The sequence below is a fragment of the Periplaneta americana genome, chromosome 7, assembly GCF_040183065.1.
Source record: "Periplaneta americana isolate PAMFEO1 chromosome 7, P.americana_PAMFEO1_priV1, whole genome shotgun sequence".
Classification (NCBI taxonomy): Eukaryota; Metazoa; Arthropoda; class Insecta; order Blattodea; family Blattidae; genus Periplaneta; species Periplaneta americana.
In genome coordinates, this window is record NC_091123.1 from 5315621 (window position 1) to 5330170 (window position 14550).

Consider the following 14550-nt stretch of genomic DNA (forward strand, 5'->3'; position numbering starts at 1 on the left):
ATTTATTTCATTTCCGTTTAAATATTACGTACTGTATATCTATGCTAAGACGAAATTAAACCGTGCTACATGTCTTCAACATTTTCGCCTGCTCAACAATTGAACCGTTCAGAGCAGAAGTGGTGTAAGTCAAAATTGGGTAATGAGGTTTAAAGTAAAAATTCTGTAAAATACAGCGCAAAGTAGCAATTAATATGTCCTTCGTGCTATCCACTGACTGCTAAGGGCCATATTCATAGACATCCTTAGCGCGGGCTTCCGGTGGATGACCAGCGAACTAACTTTTTCGTAATCACAAACCAGTGTTAGCGATATGATATGAATCCTGTACAAGTAACCAGTCGATAGCCGGGGCTAGTTTAGCACGCTCGTAGCGTGGGCTAAAGAAATGTCTATGCATAGCACCCTAATCTATATTAATAATAAATCTGTAGCCGAAATTTTTCTGGTAGTTTTCGATTTTACAAAAATAATTGGTCCTAACATATATAATTAACCGCCCTGAAACCGAAAATCGCTTTTTTGAAATTTTTGTTTGTATGTCTGTCTGTCTGTCTGGATGTTTGTTACCTTTTCACGCGATAATGGCTCAACCGATTTATATGAAAATTGGTATATAAATTAAGTTCGTTGTAACTTAGAATTTAGGCTATATGGCATTCAAAATATTTTATCTAAAAGGGGGGTTATAAGGGGGCCTGAATTAAATAAATCGAAATATCTCCCTTATTATTAATTTTCCTGAAAAATATTACATGACAAAAGTTTCTTTAAAAATGATTTCCGATAAGTTTTATTCCACGCAATATTTTGATAGGACTGATATTTAATGAGATAAATGAGTTTCAAAATTACAATAACAACGCCACCTAAGGCGGTGTAATGAAATAAAAAACAAATGACTTCGTCTATAAGGGGCCTTGGACAACAACAATCGAAAGCTATGAAACATAGCCTACAGAGAATGTTTCTGTGTTTGTATGAAGTAATATCGGAAGCTAAATTAACCGATTTGTATAGCTAATTAATTATTATTTCACCATTGGAAAGTGTAGTTTCTCTAGATGGACATATTGCTATAATGTTATTACAGTAACTTCTGAGTGAATCGAAGACAGATAAGATTAAAATAGCTTCTTATGCACAGAAAACTCGATAGGCATTCGTTTTCTGTATTTCCTAAAATAATTTTTATGACCAAATGAGTGTCTCTGGATCAAATTGACCGCATTTTTAATTTTTTTAATACAATTTACATTAAGTAACATAATAAACGATTTAACCTTCTATCAAACACAAATGTTCCCTGGATCAAATGTCCTATTTTAATTATGTAATTACTTTATATTTATTTGTAACGGGTGCAGCGGAGCGCACGGGTACGGCTAGTAGACAATAAATGTAAAGAATCATGGATTAAACTTTGGACTCTCAACCCCTCCAGAAAACTTTTCGAAGTCAAGTCAACATGCTCTATTACTACATCGATCCACAATCTTAATAGAAAAGACCAGGTTTTATTATCAAGATTAAGAATTGGACATACAAAATTAACCCATTCCTACCTCGTATCAACCTGTGAAACCTGTCATTGCTTCCTCACCGTCAAACACGTCATGTCACCATAGAATGCCGAAGATACCACACCTCAAGAAAAAGTACAACATACAAAACGACAAACCTACAGCACTCAACAATACAAATGTTCTTCGAAAAGTAATTCAATTCTTTAAAGAAATTTCCTTGTACAATATTTTTATTTTATTTTATTGGGTTATTTTACGACGCTGTATCAACATCTAGATTATTTAGCGTCTGAATGAAATGAAGGTGATATTGCCGGTGAAATGAGTCCGGGGTCCAGCATCGAAAGTTACCCAGCATTTGCTCGAATTGGGTTGAGGGAAAACCCCGGAAAAACCTTAACCAGGTAACTTGTCCCGACCGGGATTCGAACCCGGGCCACCTGGTTTCGCGGCCAGACGCGCTGACCGTTACTCCACACGTGTGGACCTTGTACAATATGATTTGGATGTAAAATTGATACTGTTCATATATTCTCATCATTACTTTTTTGTTTATTTATTTTTTTACCTCTAGATACACTATAATACAGGGACATCATTTTATTTTTACTTCAATTTTTATTGTACCTGAGTTTTTGAATGTACTTCACTCCCACCCCTTCTACTAAGGAAGTTCCAACTTCGCACAGAACCAAGACCGCAGATAGTAAGCAGTACTGAGTTACTGAGTATAGTACGTTCCAGAAATATGTTCGCGTTTTCCAGTGACGAAAGAGCTTTCAATATTGAATCATATTTTCGCACAGGTACTGTCCGTTTGCCTACGTCGCATCCCGATTTCCCCCACCTGCTTCTGCTCGCCCCTTTGTAATAGCTGGGCTGTCTTAGCTCTTTTCTGAAAACATTAATTTCTCTTAGGAATTGGAAGTTTACGTAATATTATACAGCTGTTTAATTTAACTTAAATAAAAAGGCCTCGTTAAGTAATTAACTGTCACGTGATTTCCTCCCTTTCTACAATCCTGCGGCATAACCATTTGGACGGACAGTAGATAGCATGTCTGCGTAATTTTATATTTTCGGGTCGGGCAGAAGTGAAGATTGAATTTACAGTACGTAGAGTAGGTACAGAATTATTTCAACATGAGTTACTAGTACGAAGGACGAAACTGGCAATTGGAATTAGATACAATAGTCTATAGTGCGATAATATGCACAAAAGAAATGAAGCCTGTATCGAAATGAACGGCCACCATTTTCAAAATTGTGTTTAAATATTCATATTATGATTATTTTTCAATTTAACTTCTTTCTCTATATTGTACGCTAATGTGCTGTAGACAGTATAATATACACCGCATAATGAATACGTTCGCATGGATAACTCACTTCGTGAGTAAAAACACTTATTCTTAATACAGTACTGTACTTTGATTAAAGAAAAACCTAATGAAAATTATCAAACTCAAAATCGCGATATTTCCTAGTTTACGTAAATGGATGAACTACTTTTCTTCCATCCTATACCTAGGAGAGTGATTTGTGTTTTACGCCAGTATCATCGAAATCCAGTCTTGGAGGGGAGAGCAAGCGGTGTTTCCGGTTCTCTAAAGGTATAGACAGGTTAATATTAAAAATGTTAGTAAAAATAAAATGATGTCCCTGTATATTGAGTACTCTGTTTGTAATCTTCATTGCTTGTCTTGTATTGTTCTGTATATGAATATTGTGGTCTCAAAAAGACCCAGCAGTTATGCGACCTAAAATAAATCTTAAAAAAAAGGGGGGGGGGGAAGAACCTCGTGTTAAAATTAACAGTAGTTGCAAAAATTGCATTATTCTATTTTTGACAGACGCTGAGAAAATGGAATATATATTTTAACATTGCAGGAATAGGCATTTCCAAACAAGATATCAAAGGACAGCGTTGTGTGTATTGTATAATAACATTAAACTTACATAAGCATAATCAATAATGTATACTTGACTCAGCACGGAATGCAGGCTTGCAGAAAACGCCGATGCGACCTACATCGACAGAACTGCAAGCAAACCATTCCGTTTGTTTACTGTTCTGCACATCCTTGACTCATGGTGCCCTCGCCCCCGCTATTAACAAGTGGCAGATATCAACAAGATATCCGATATAGAAGATCCGGAAGGGGACGTGCAGGAAGATACCATCTGTTTTTTATGACGAGGTGCAGCTCAAATTTCAACCAGCTGTGTACACGGTTGTTACGGCGCAGACCTGAAGCCATGGGATACGTAAACAAAGCTTTCTGGTGTAAAATAGAGCGAGGCTCTACACGGAACATAACAGGAGAAAAAGCGTTACAAACCTACAGAAGTGGAGTTCAATTCTTTCTGTACGCGCCAAACTTCTAGCATGAGGAAGACTAAAATGGTTCTAAATGTTCTTATATAGAGTCATTCTGTAAAAGTCTGCTAAAATTAAACAGGAAATAGGAGATGCTTTACAGAACATTTTGGAACTTGGGGTATGCGAAGCCATATTAAGGACATGTGAGCTTAAACACGTATGTTACTATCGCATACTGTTTCCACATTACTTATTGGCTTTTAAGGAACCCGGAGGTTCATTGCCGTCCTCACATAAGCCCGCCATCGGTCCCTATCCTGAGCAAGACCAATCCAGTCTCTATCATCATAATCCATATCCCACCTCCCTCAAATCCATTTTAATATAATCTTCCCACCTACGTCTCGGCCTCCCCAAAGGTCTTTTTCCCTCCGGCCTCCCAACTCTATATATGCATTTGTGGATTCGCCCATACGTGCTACATGTCCTGCCCATCTCAAACGTCAGGATTTAATGTTCCTAATTATGTCAGGTGAAGAATACAATGCGTGCAGTTCTGTGTTGTGTAACTTTCTCCATTCTCCTGTAACTTCATCCCTCTTAGCCACAAATATTTTCCTAAGTACCTTATTCTCAAGCACCCTTAACTTATGTTCCTCTCTCAAAATGAGAGTCCAAGTTTCACAACCATATAGAACAACCGGTAATATAACTGTTTTATAAATTCTAACTTTCAGATTTTTTGACAACAGACTGGATGATAAAAGCTTCTCAACCGAATAATAACAGGCATTTCCCATATTTATTGTGCGTTTAATTTCCTCCCGAGTGTCATTTATATTTGTTACTGTTGCTCCCAGGTATTTGAATTTTTCCACCTCTTCAAAAGATAAATGTCCAATTTTTATATTTCCATTTCGTACAATATTCTGGTCACGAGACATAATCATATACTTTGTCTTTTCGGGATTTCCTTCCAAACCTATCGCTTTACATGCTTCAAGTAGAATTTCCGCGTTTTCCCTAATCGTTTGTGGATTTTCTCCTAACATATTCACGTCATCCGCATAGACAAGAAGCTGATGTAACCCGTTCAATTCCAAACCCTGTGTGTTAACCTGGACTTTCCTAATGGCATACTCTAGAGCAAAGTTAAAAAGTAAAGGTGATAGTGCATCTCCTTGCTTTAGCCCACAGTGAATTGGAAACGCATCTGGCAGAAACTGACCTATACGTACTCTAAAACAGCCCATATACAAAATATTTTCCTTTAATTTTAGTGTGAAACTCGTTACTTGTCTCTACCTATTGAATGACTTTCATATTTCATCTACTCACTTCAGTTAATGAGGTTTTGTGTTTATGGATGATACAAGATAAAATGACGATGTGATATTAAGACCTTAGATACCGGCATAAAGTTCAGACGGGGGGTAATATAAAGTAGTAAGTACTTACGAAGCTGTTAAACTCCTTCTCCGACATCTGGGGTTTGAGTACGACTTCCATTTTAATTTACTGCAATAGTCCAGAGCACAAGATCACTAAGCAACGAAGGGAAGGCAGAGTTAAAACATATGACGCGCGAAATGTTTTTCTCTCATTGCAGTTACTCGTTCACAAAAATACACAACCAATTTCTTCGTACAGTCAGCACAAATCTGCGTCTATTTGGACTGTTAGAGACGCACATCCTACGCCAGTTGATTTCGATATGACTGATGGGTTCAGGACAGAACGTGGCAAAAAGAGAGCTTACTGAAACCGATAACAAGATTAGCTGCAGCCAATGGCGAGGTTGCTTGCTTTATTGGAGTTATTAGGGACATCTCAAAGATAAAACAGGTGTGAAGCCATTGAACGCAGAGTTGCTACGTGGTAGTAACGGAGTGAATGTGCCAATTCTATCTACTTAATTGATTTTGTGTTATAATGCAGTGAATACTGGACGAACTTCAGAATATCAGCAGGTGGAAATGGACACATCGAATGCCTTGGTACGTAATGGTGGATGGTAAATGTATCTCTTTGCCTTCAATGAGGGTCAGTAACACGTATTCTACGACCATGGGTGTAATTTATAGTTTTAGATTGTTTTCCCTAGGAACGGGGAGATGATACAACAGGGGAGGGGAACTAGAGAAAGTTACTATAATAGAGGATATTTTTATGGCAATGCTTCCTAGATCCAGACACAATAATAATAATAATAATAATAATAATAATAATAATAATAATAATAATAATAATAATAACAACTTGGAAAAGTATATTCAAACGCGGATTTTACATTATTTTCGGAATCGGTTTTTGTCCCTTTCAAACGAAAAGACAGATATTTGTTAGCATATCTGCATTTCGCTTTTCTTCAACGTTTCAAGGGGATTTCGACTTGATTTTTAAAGGTTTCCTTATCATGTATTATGACGTACAATTTTATTTACTTTTGTATAAAAATACCTAAATCCCGAAAAGACAAAGTATATGATTATGTCTCGTGACCAGAATATTGTACGAAATGGAAATATAAAAACTGGAGGTTCATTCTTCGAAGAGGTGGAAAAATTCAAATATCTTGGAACAACAGTAACAAATATAAATGACACTCGGGAGGAAATTAAACGCAGATAAAATATGGAAAATGCGTGTTATTATTCGGCTGAGAAGCTTTTATCATCCAGTCTGCTGTAAAAAAAAATCTGAAAGTTAGAATTTATAAAACAGTTGTATTACCGATTGTTCTGCATGGTTGTGAAACTTGGACTCTCACTTTGAGAGAGGAACAGAGATTAAGGGTGTCTGAGAATAAGGTGCTTAGGAAAATATTTGGGGCTAAGACGGATGAAGTTACAGGAGATTGGAGAAAGTTCACAACACAGAACTGCACGCATTGTATTCTTCACCTGACATAATTAGGAACATTAAATCCTGACGTTTGAGATGGGCAGGACATGTAGCACGTATGGGCGAATCCACAAATGCATATAGAGTGTTAGTTGGGAGGCCGGAGGGAAAACGACCTTTAGGGAGACCGAGAAATAGATGGGAAGATAATATTAAAATGGATTTGAGGGAGGTGGGATATGATGATAGAGAATGGATTAATCTTGCTCAGGATAGGGACCAATGGCGGGCTTATGTGAGGGCGGGAATGAACCTCTGGGTTCCTTAAAAGCCAGTAAGTAGTATAAAAATACCTTTGCTGCAACAACTTAAATTCGAGATTAGTTTTGAAAAAAAAATGGAGACTCAATTTAAGAAAAAAAAACAGGGTAGTAATTCACTAAAACTGATATATCTCAGCCATTTTTAAAGATAAGTTCCATATTTCTATGATATTTTACTCCTAAAAGCACGCTGTTTGAAATTGTCTGAGCATAATTTTGATATTATTGTTGTTGTTTAGTCAACTCTCCGAAGACAGGTTTGAACCCCACAAGTGATAACAACATGGCACCACTTATGAGACAACTATGACAGAAGATAATGGGGTAGGGAGGCCAGTTCTTTTTCCCCCTCCAATGCATACATCGCCGACTAGCTACATATTACACTAGTCAGACTTCAGATGTACAGTACACAAACAATTGTTCTTCCTCTGACACATATCGTCAAGTGAGATGTAGTGAGCCTGATAACAGATGTATGCTATTTATCAGCCAGAACCTCAATCAGAGGTAAATTCTGATATTGACTTCCAAAATTTTAGGATAAAAAATGGGATTACATTTTAAGAATGAACATTAGGGGCATTTTATAGAAATATGGAGGTATATTTTTCAAATGCAACAAAATAACATATTCCTGGAAAAAAAAAAAAAAAAAAAGTTTGCTAATAGCCTAAAAAACATGTGTACTAATTATCTTGCATGTAGCTTTAATAGTTCCCAAGATATAGAACTTCTTGTATGTGGAATAAAAAAAACTAAATTATTCATAGCAGCTGACAAGGCCATAAATGAGTATTAAATTTTATGAAATGTATTTTTCACATACCAAAGAGTATTTTAAAGATTTTTTAAGCTACTGGTTTTCACCATATTTAACCAACCTCTACCTTTAAAAGGCCAAGCTTAACAAGAGTAAACCGCCTACAAACAAAAGAATAATTAATAAATTCCTAGGAAGTGGGTCGCGGATTCTCTACTCAGAACCATAAAACGTTATCACCGGCTATAAATCAGTAATAACTCATTGAAATCTCTTAAGCCAAGGCCCCCTTTTGCCTATAAGGAATCAAGTTGCCATGGCCTGATGTAATAAAAGGAAACAACTGAATGCAGTAATAATGAAAAGATTACTTCAATCGTTTCACATTTTTATTGCGTGTAATTAAACCAATAGCGACAGGGAATTTTTTTTTTCCTCTTGCCCACACTTCAGATGCGTCCAAGAGTTCATCTTTATCTTCGTATGCAAAGCGAAAAGGAGAATAGAAACTCCATATAAACAATTACAACAACTTCGCCAGAATTCTCCGGAGAAGCTTATATTGTTTTTCGAAGTCTCCAGAGATATGGTAGGGTAGAGATTAATTGAAAAAAAAAAAAAAAAGCTCAAATAAGACTAATATTATTTAACTATCATTTTTAATTATTATTGTCCTTTTTTGTACTTAATAGGTATATTTATTCCATCTCAAATCGACCGAAATATAGAGAAAATTGACGTTGCAATTTTTAAATACAGTGAAAATTTTTCTATCTGTAGACAACTGTGATATAATGCTTTGTGCAAAGTTTGAGGCATCAGAACTTCATAGTGTTTAATTTAATAATATTTAAATTTATCGTATTTTCATAAAATTAGCAACTTTAAACTGTTGTGGCTCCGAAACTCTTTCACCCAATGATCAAAATCATGGTTTATTTTTATGCTGAGATATTAAAGTTTATATTGACATGTAAACAGATTTTCTTACTTTTTATGGAAATGGAGAAATTTAGATTTTTCTTCATTAAGACGCCTTTGGCAAAGAAAAAATATTTTTAAAATATATGGTTAGATTCCGCATTGAAAGTACAAATAAACACATATTTTTTACTGGTGTACCGTTGATAAGAAAGTATTGAAAATATCAAATAAAGAAAATAAATAGTACGCGCGTGAACTAACCAGCTGACTGTGAGGCGGGAGTTAGCCGAGACAAGCAAGGCCAGGAGACAAACACGTGATGTGTCGTCTAGTAGCGCATAGCTGGGCTAGCTTTATCACAAGTTTTCATAAACACAGGAGTAAAATGACGCCCAACGCTCGCTTATCTTCAGCTCTCGGCCAGTGCTTGCGGTACTGCGCCGTTCAAGTCTAGGCGTGTGAAAATAATCTATTTAATACCCTTGAAACTTATTGCCGTACCACTAAGCAAACAATGCCGAATCCCTCTTAATAATGCAAGTTTTTTTCTCAATATTTTTTTACATTTTTACAAATGGGCAAAAAGCCTAGAAGTAAGTAAAATCAGATTATCTGTCTCTCTGTACACAATAAAAATAAGGATTACTTCTTAACATAACCTACCAAATGTCGGCTTCAAAATAAGCTCTCGTTCAATGTTCTGCAGTAAACAGTTCCAGAGTTCTGAGCGCTGAAAGAGGCTTGTTTTTATAAAATACGCTAAATTTGTCGCTCGATAATACGAAAACCGTTTGACTTTCGATAGTATATTTTTGAAAATGCACTCCCCTCAGCACCTTGTATAAGTAGGGAAAAAATTAAGAGTATAAAAAATGCGAGGTTTTTCACTGATCGATTTCATATGAAATAGCCCAAGTCGTATTATAAACTTTTACTTTATAGCGAAAATAATATAATTATTAACGTGGATTGAAGTATTTAAAAACAATAAAATTTCAGACACGAACTAAATCATTGTCTACGTTATTATGGTATCCTTATAAATAATACAACAATAAAATAACAAATGAAATATAACTTCCGACTTTTAACTATTACCAATATCATAAACTTAACTTAATCTGCAAAGCAAATGTTAGCACAAAGTAAATTAAATATCACACCGTTATCTAAACATAATATTTAACAGTATCAAACGTCCTCCATACTAATCGATCATAGCATTTAACCGTCTATGCACGATCTCGGTTGCGTTTTAAGGCCTTCTTCCCCACGATCTTGAAAACGCTTGATCAAGTAATTATCACATTTAACTGGACAGCATTCACGACAGCTTTTAACCCTGGACACTGACCTGGGGTATTTTCTGAACCCACATCATATTTAATACCTACATCAATAATCCGAAACGTTTCACTAACCTAGATATGCCATCCTTGGTTATTTTAATTTCTTTTACAATTAAAATTAATATTTCACAATTATTATAATATATTGATTATTTTTTTCATGGGTTCGTGACCTATACAAAACGTCTTTATATTCTAGTTACAATTATTTTGGAATGATATTGTTTTATTGCAAGCAAAATGAGCAAGTACTTTGAAAAGCGAACAAATGAAACAAATACAGCATAAATTGCCATGTAGGTTATGGATAAAATATTGTAGGTTCAAGAGTAATTATTGTACAGTATTTGTAAAATTAGCTTCTTGTTCTTTCTACTGAAGCAGGTGATGAGAATAAATAAATAAATCGTATGAACATAATAATTAACATTTCATATAATAACAATTTTCCTTCTTTATGCTGGTCTCTTACGCAGAGGGCCCGGGTTCGATTCCCGGTTGGGTTGAATTTCCTGGTTGAGGTTTTTCAGGGTTTTCTCTCAACCGTAAGGCAAATGCCAGGAAATTCGTGCCACAACATCCCTGAATATCACCGGCCTCATTCATCACCAAAATCATATTCATAAAAAATCAGTAAACATCTACAGACGCCATCTAGTTCGCAACAATAGAACCAGTCTCAACAATAGTACACAGGCCTTCGGATTTCAACCAAAGACTAACTCGCGATATGACCAGAGATGTTAAAGCGAGTATAAATAACAGCGAGGCAAAAAAAGAAAAAGAAAAGAAAACCATGTACAGAAACAATGAAGAAATAACTTAATCAGTAGCCCATGTTTCTAAATTAACGGGCTTTGACAATTTGTAAAACACAAGAACATCGATTATAGTTGCTAAGTGAAGGATTCTTTGTGCGAGATCGTACGTATTTCCTTGGTTTCCGCACAAAACCTATCCGCGGAAAGTCTAAAATTCCACATTCAGTATTCCCAACCTAACACACATAACGATTTCCCTCTTCTTACCGCTTAAGTGACATATTGATTTTACTGCTTTAGGCTTTTAACATATTATTTTCAGAGACGTTCAATATAGTAATAATTATAAATTGGAAACTTACCACTGCAATTTCACCTAAATTGCACTGTTAATTATTGTTTTCAAATATTTGCAAAAATTAAGTAAACCCTACAACTCCACTAAAGTTACTGCATTCGTGATGCAAGTAACATTAAGGAAGCCGTGAAAAAATCAACAAGATTCCAGACTCATCATAGACTGGGGGAAAAAAAAGACAGACGTATATCACGGCCTGCTGGAGTATAGTAAACACAGAAAATATTTTAAAGCAACAATGTTGAAGATAGATATTTTTGTTTTGCAAATTTGCCATCATTGAACAGAAACCAAGATGGAGATTTCATTGCAACTAATTAGAAGTTCCTCTTTCAGGTATGTAATAAACGATCTTCGCACAAAATAATGTACGATACATGAGCGGTATGTTTTCTTTCAATTCTCGGAAATTAAAAAAGCTCAACTACGTTTCGCTTTTTCAAACTTTTCCTCGAACATAAAAGCTTCAACATACCGCTCTTGTAACGCATATTACTATTTCATGCCGTAAATGTGTGACACGGAACTACGAGCCTATGTCCTTTCCGAAGGAAGCCATGCTAAAGACATCGTCCTTTAAAAATCTGTCTCCCTCCGCCGAGTTTCAAGTGAGTAATTTAATGACGTGCATTTTCTCGACAATACTCAGGCAGAGATAAGTTTCAGCATGGCTTGTTATTTCCTCCAAAGCGAAGATAAAGCTGTTGTATTGTTATTTCTGCTGCTATCCGACTTTCGCTAACTTGGCCGTGAAATTTAAGTGATAGAGATTGCGTGAAACAGATTTATTGTTACAAAGTTTCTCTTCTGTCCAATATCAGCGATTTAGTTCATCTTTATTTCTGTCTGTACGGTCTGGCTCCTCGGTGGTCTAGTGGTCCCTGTAATAGCTTTGGATCCGAGGGGCGATAGATTTTAAGGGGAAGTTGAAGACTGAAGTGATTATTATAATTACAAGACATATTGACAGAACAATTAAAGAAATAAAGAATCGTAAACAAGCCTTGAGCGAGTTGACTCGGACGGTAACGTTTGGGATTCGCATTCGGGAGGTCCCCGGTTCAAACCCCGTGGCAGGCCAATCTGACTGTAGATTTTCATGGTTTTCCTCTGTCGCAAAGGCAAATGCCGGGGTGGAAATTAGCACAACACGATTCATCACCGCTTTAATCAGCAATATCATAAACATTACAATAAAATCTATATCAGCTACATGAACACAAGCCATCTACAACACACAACAGAAACAGAATCACAACAATAGTTCACGGCCTACTGATAAATACCCAAACATCCTACAAAACGCGATATGACCACAGATGTTAAAGCATGTAAGTTATAAATAAAGTTAACAATATAGGCCTATAAACAAAATAAGGATGCAAATAACAGAGAAGAAAAAAAAAAACAAGAAAATATACGAGTACAATCAAAATTCTATAATAGTAATTTATGTATCAAGGGTGAAATGAACATGTTTATATACGGGGTTACTGCCGAGGGCCTTTGGCCAAAGGTTGATGCATTATTTTGTGATGCACTAGTCTGTAACTGAATAAATTAAAACTTTTTGATAAGAATTTTAGGTCAGAAATTCGCTTTGTGTTTGTATGTCTTGTTCAGCGTCTTTTGTTTCGGTATCTAGGGACTGTATACTATAAAAAAAAAGAATACGTAGAATAAAAATTATTCGTTGAAGGAGGCCATGCATGATGCTATTATTTCTTTGTTGCTAAGTTACCAGTCTCTGAATTTAATAAACAACGTTCTGTTATGTTGGAAATGATGTCGGGATCTGTTGAAACCGAAATTCCTTCTGGAGTTGTTATTAAAAGCAAACAAGTTGGAGATAAGCTGATTTTGTTTTGGTCCTAGGACCTATAAAAGATATTTTAGGCCTTTTCTAGGCCCGCAAAGGTATAATGAGCTGTATTACAGATACCGTATCCATGGAGAAATTGAACAATTATTAAGTCCTTAAGCCTAATTTTAAAAACATTTGTAGTTCCTGGCAAGTAGGGCATTCCAGTTCCTGATACTACGGTTGAGAAAAGAAAAGTTTCCAACGTGCGTCCTTTGTTTTCCCCCTCATTTTGTGTGAGTGTTCGTTTCTTAAAGGGTAATTTAAATTTATTTATTTATTTATTTATTATTTTGCTAATAATTGTAACATAAAATATAATATATACAGAAAAAGTTTAGCTCGCCCCTGAAAGAGTAGAACTCGTGCTCAGGGGCGGATTCCTGAATTGAAATTAATAATTATACAATATAATTTGTCTTATGTCTACTGTGCAATTATAGTATACAAATTTAAATTTACAATTTTTCAATTTTTATAAAATCCATACATAACTTTTTTAATTTAATACTAGAACTATTAGAATTGACAATATTAGGATATTTAAATATAAATTTGTTATACATTCTTGGGTCTAAATTACTACTATGATTAAATACTGTAACAGTGTTGCATTTTGGTTCAAACAATCTTAAAGAATTCATACCTTTTGTTTCATAACTATGAGAATACAATTCAAAATTATTTCGATTTTTATGTATGAATTTTATTAATACAATATAATAAATTTGTCTTACGTTAAGTACATTAAAGTCTAGAAACAAATTTTGAGATGGAAAATCAATAGGTTTATGAAGACATATTTTAATTATTTTCTTCTGTAATAAATAAAGTAGATTAAAATTGGATTTAAATGAGCTATCCTATCCTATAATTCCATACATAATTACCGACTGAAATAAAGTTAAATATATTGTACGTAATAAATTTATTGACAAGTAATTCCTCAATAAAACAATGAATGTTTTATTTGCTTATAACCACTAAAACACGCGGTATAATTCACAATTCACAACTAATAAAGGAACTGGAAAGTTTCAATACGAGTAGAACACAATGAAATACGTGTCACGTCTTGTGACATTCATTTTCTTAAGTTTATTACTTTTTTTTTACATCCAAGATAACTGTAGACTATAATACTACTACACAAATTTCAGATATAATACATAAATTTCAGGTGTTGAAAAACTATACATGTTTAAATAAAGACTGAAGCAGTGATATGGCGATATACCTCGTAAATATTTCGCCACGCGATGTTGGCAGCAATTCACAACAATCTTCCTAAGGTCAGCGTATTAGCATTAATTAGACTAGGGTCGGCAGGCTGAGCTCTCTAATACTTGGAAACCCGCTGACACAGAGGAGAACGAAAAAAAAAAGACAGTCGACAGTTATTCAATCACCATAGAGACGAAGCTGACCAAAGTAATAATTACACCGTCAAAGAGCGTATTTTTAGTTCGTGATTCCTCACATTCCTCCAATTGACAGGCCTAGTCAAATTTTTACTAA

At 35.1% G+C, this 14550-nt stretch overlaps 1 protein-coding gene across 3 annotated transcripts in view; it reads right to left on the reverse strand.

Annotated features, from left to right (window-relative positions):
- LOC138702834 (huntingtin-interacting protein 1-like) overlaps positions 1–14550 on the reverse strand; it is a 178819-nt gene that overhangs the window by 144835 nt on the left and 19434 nt on the right. The window contains exon 1 of one of the 3 annotated variants that reach the window (XM_069830156.1): positions 5308–5447. The exons of the other annotated variants lie outside the window; for them this stretch is intronic. Within the exon in view, the coding sequence (XP_069686257.1) occupies positions 5308–5358 (51 nt within the window). The 5' untranslated portion in view covers positions 5359–5447. Of the gene's footprint in view, positions 1–5307; positions 5448–14550 lie in introns of those variants that run through there. 3 annotated transcript variants of the gene reach the window in all.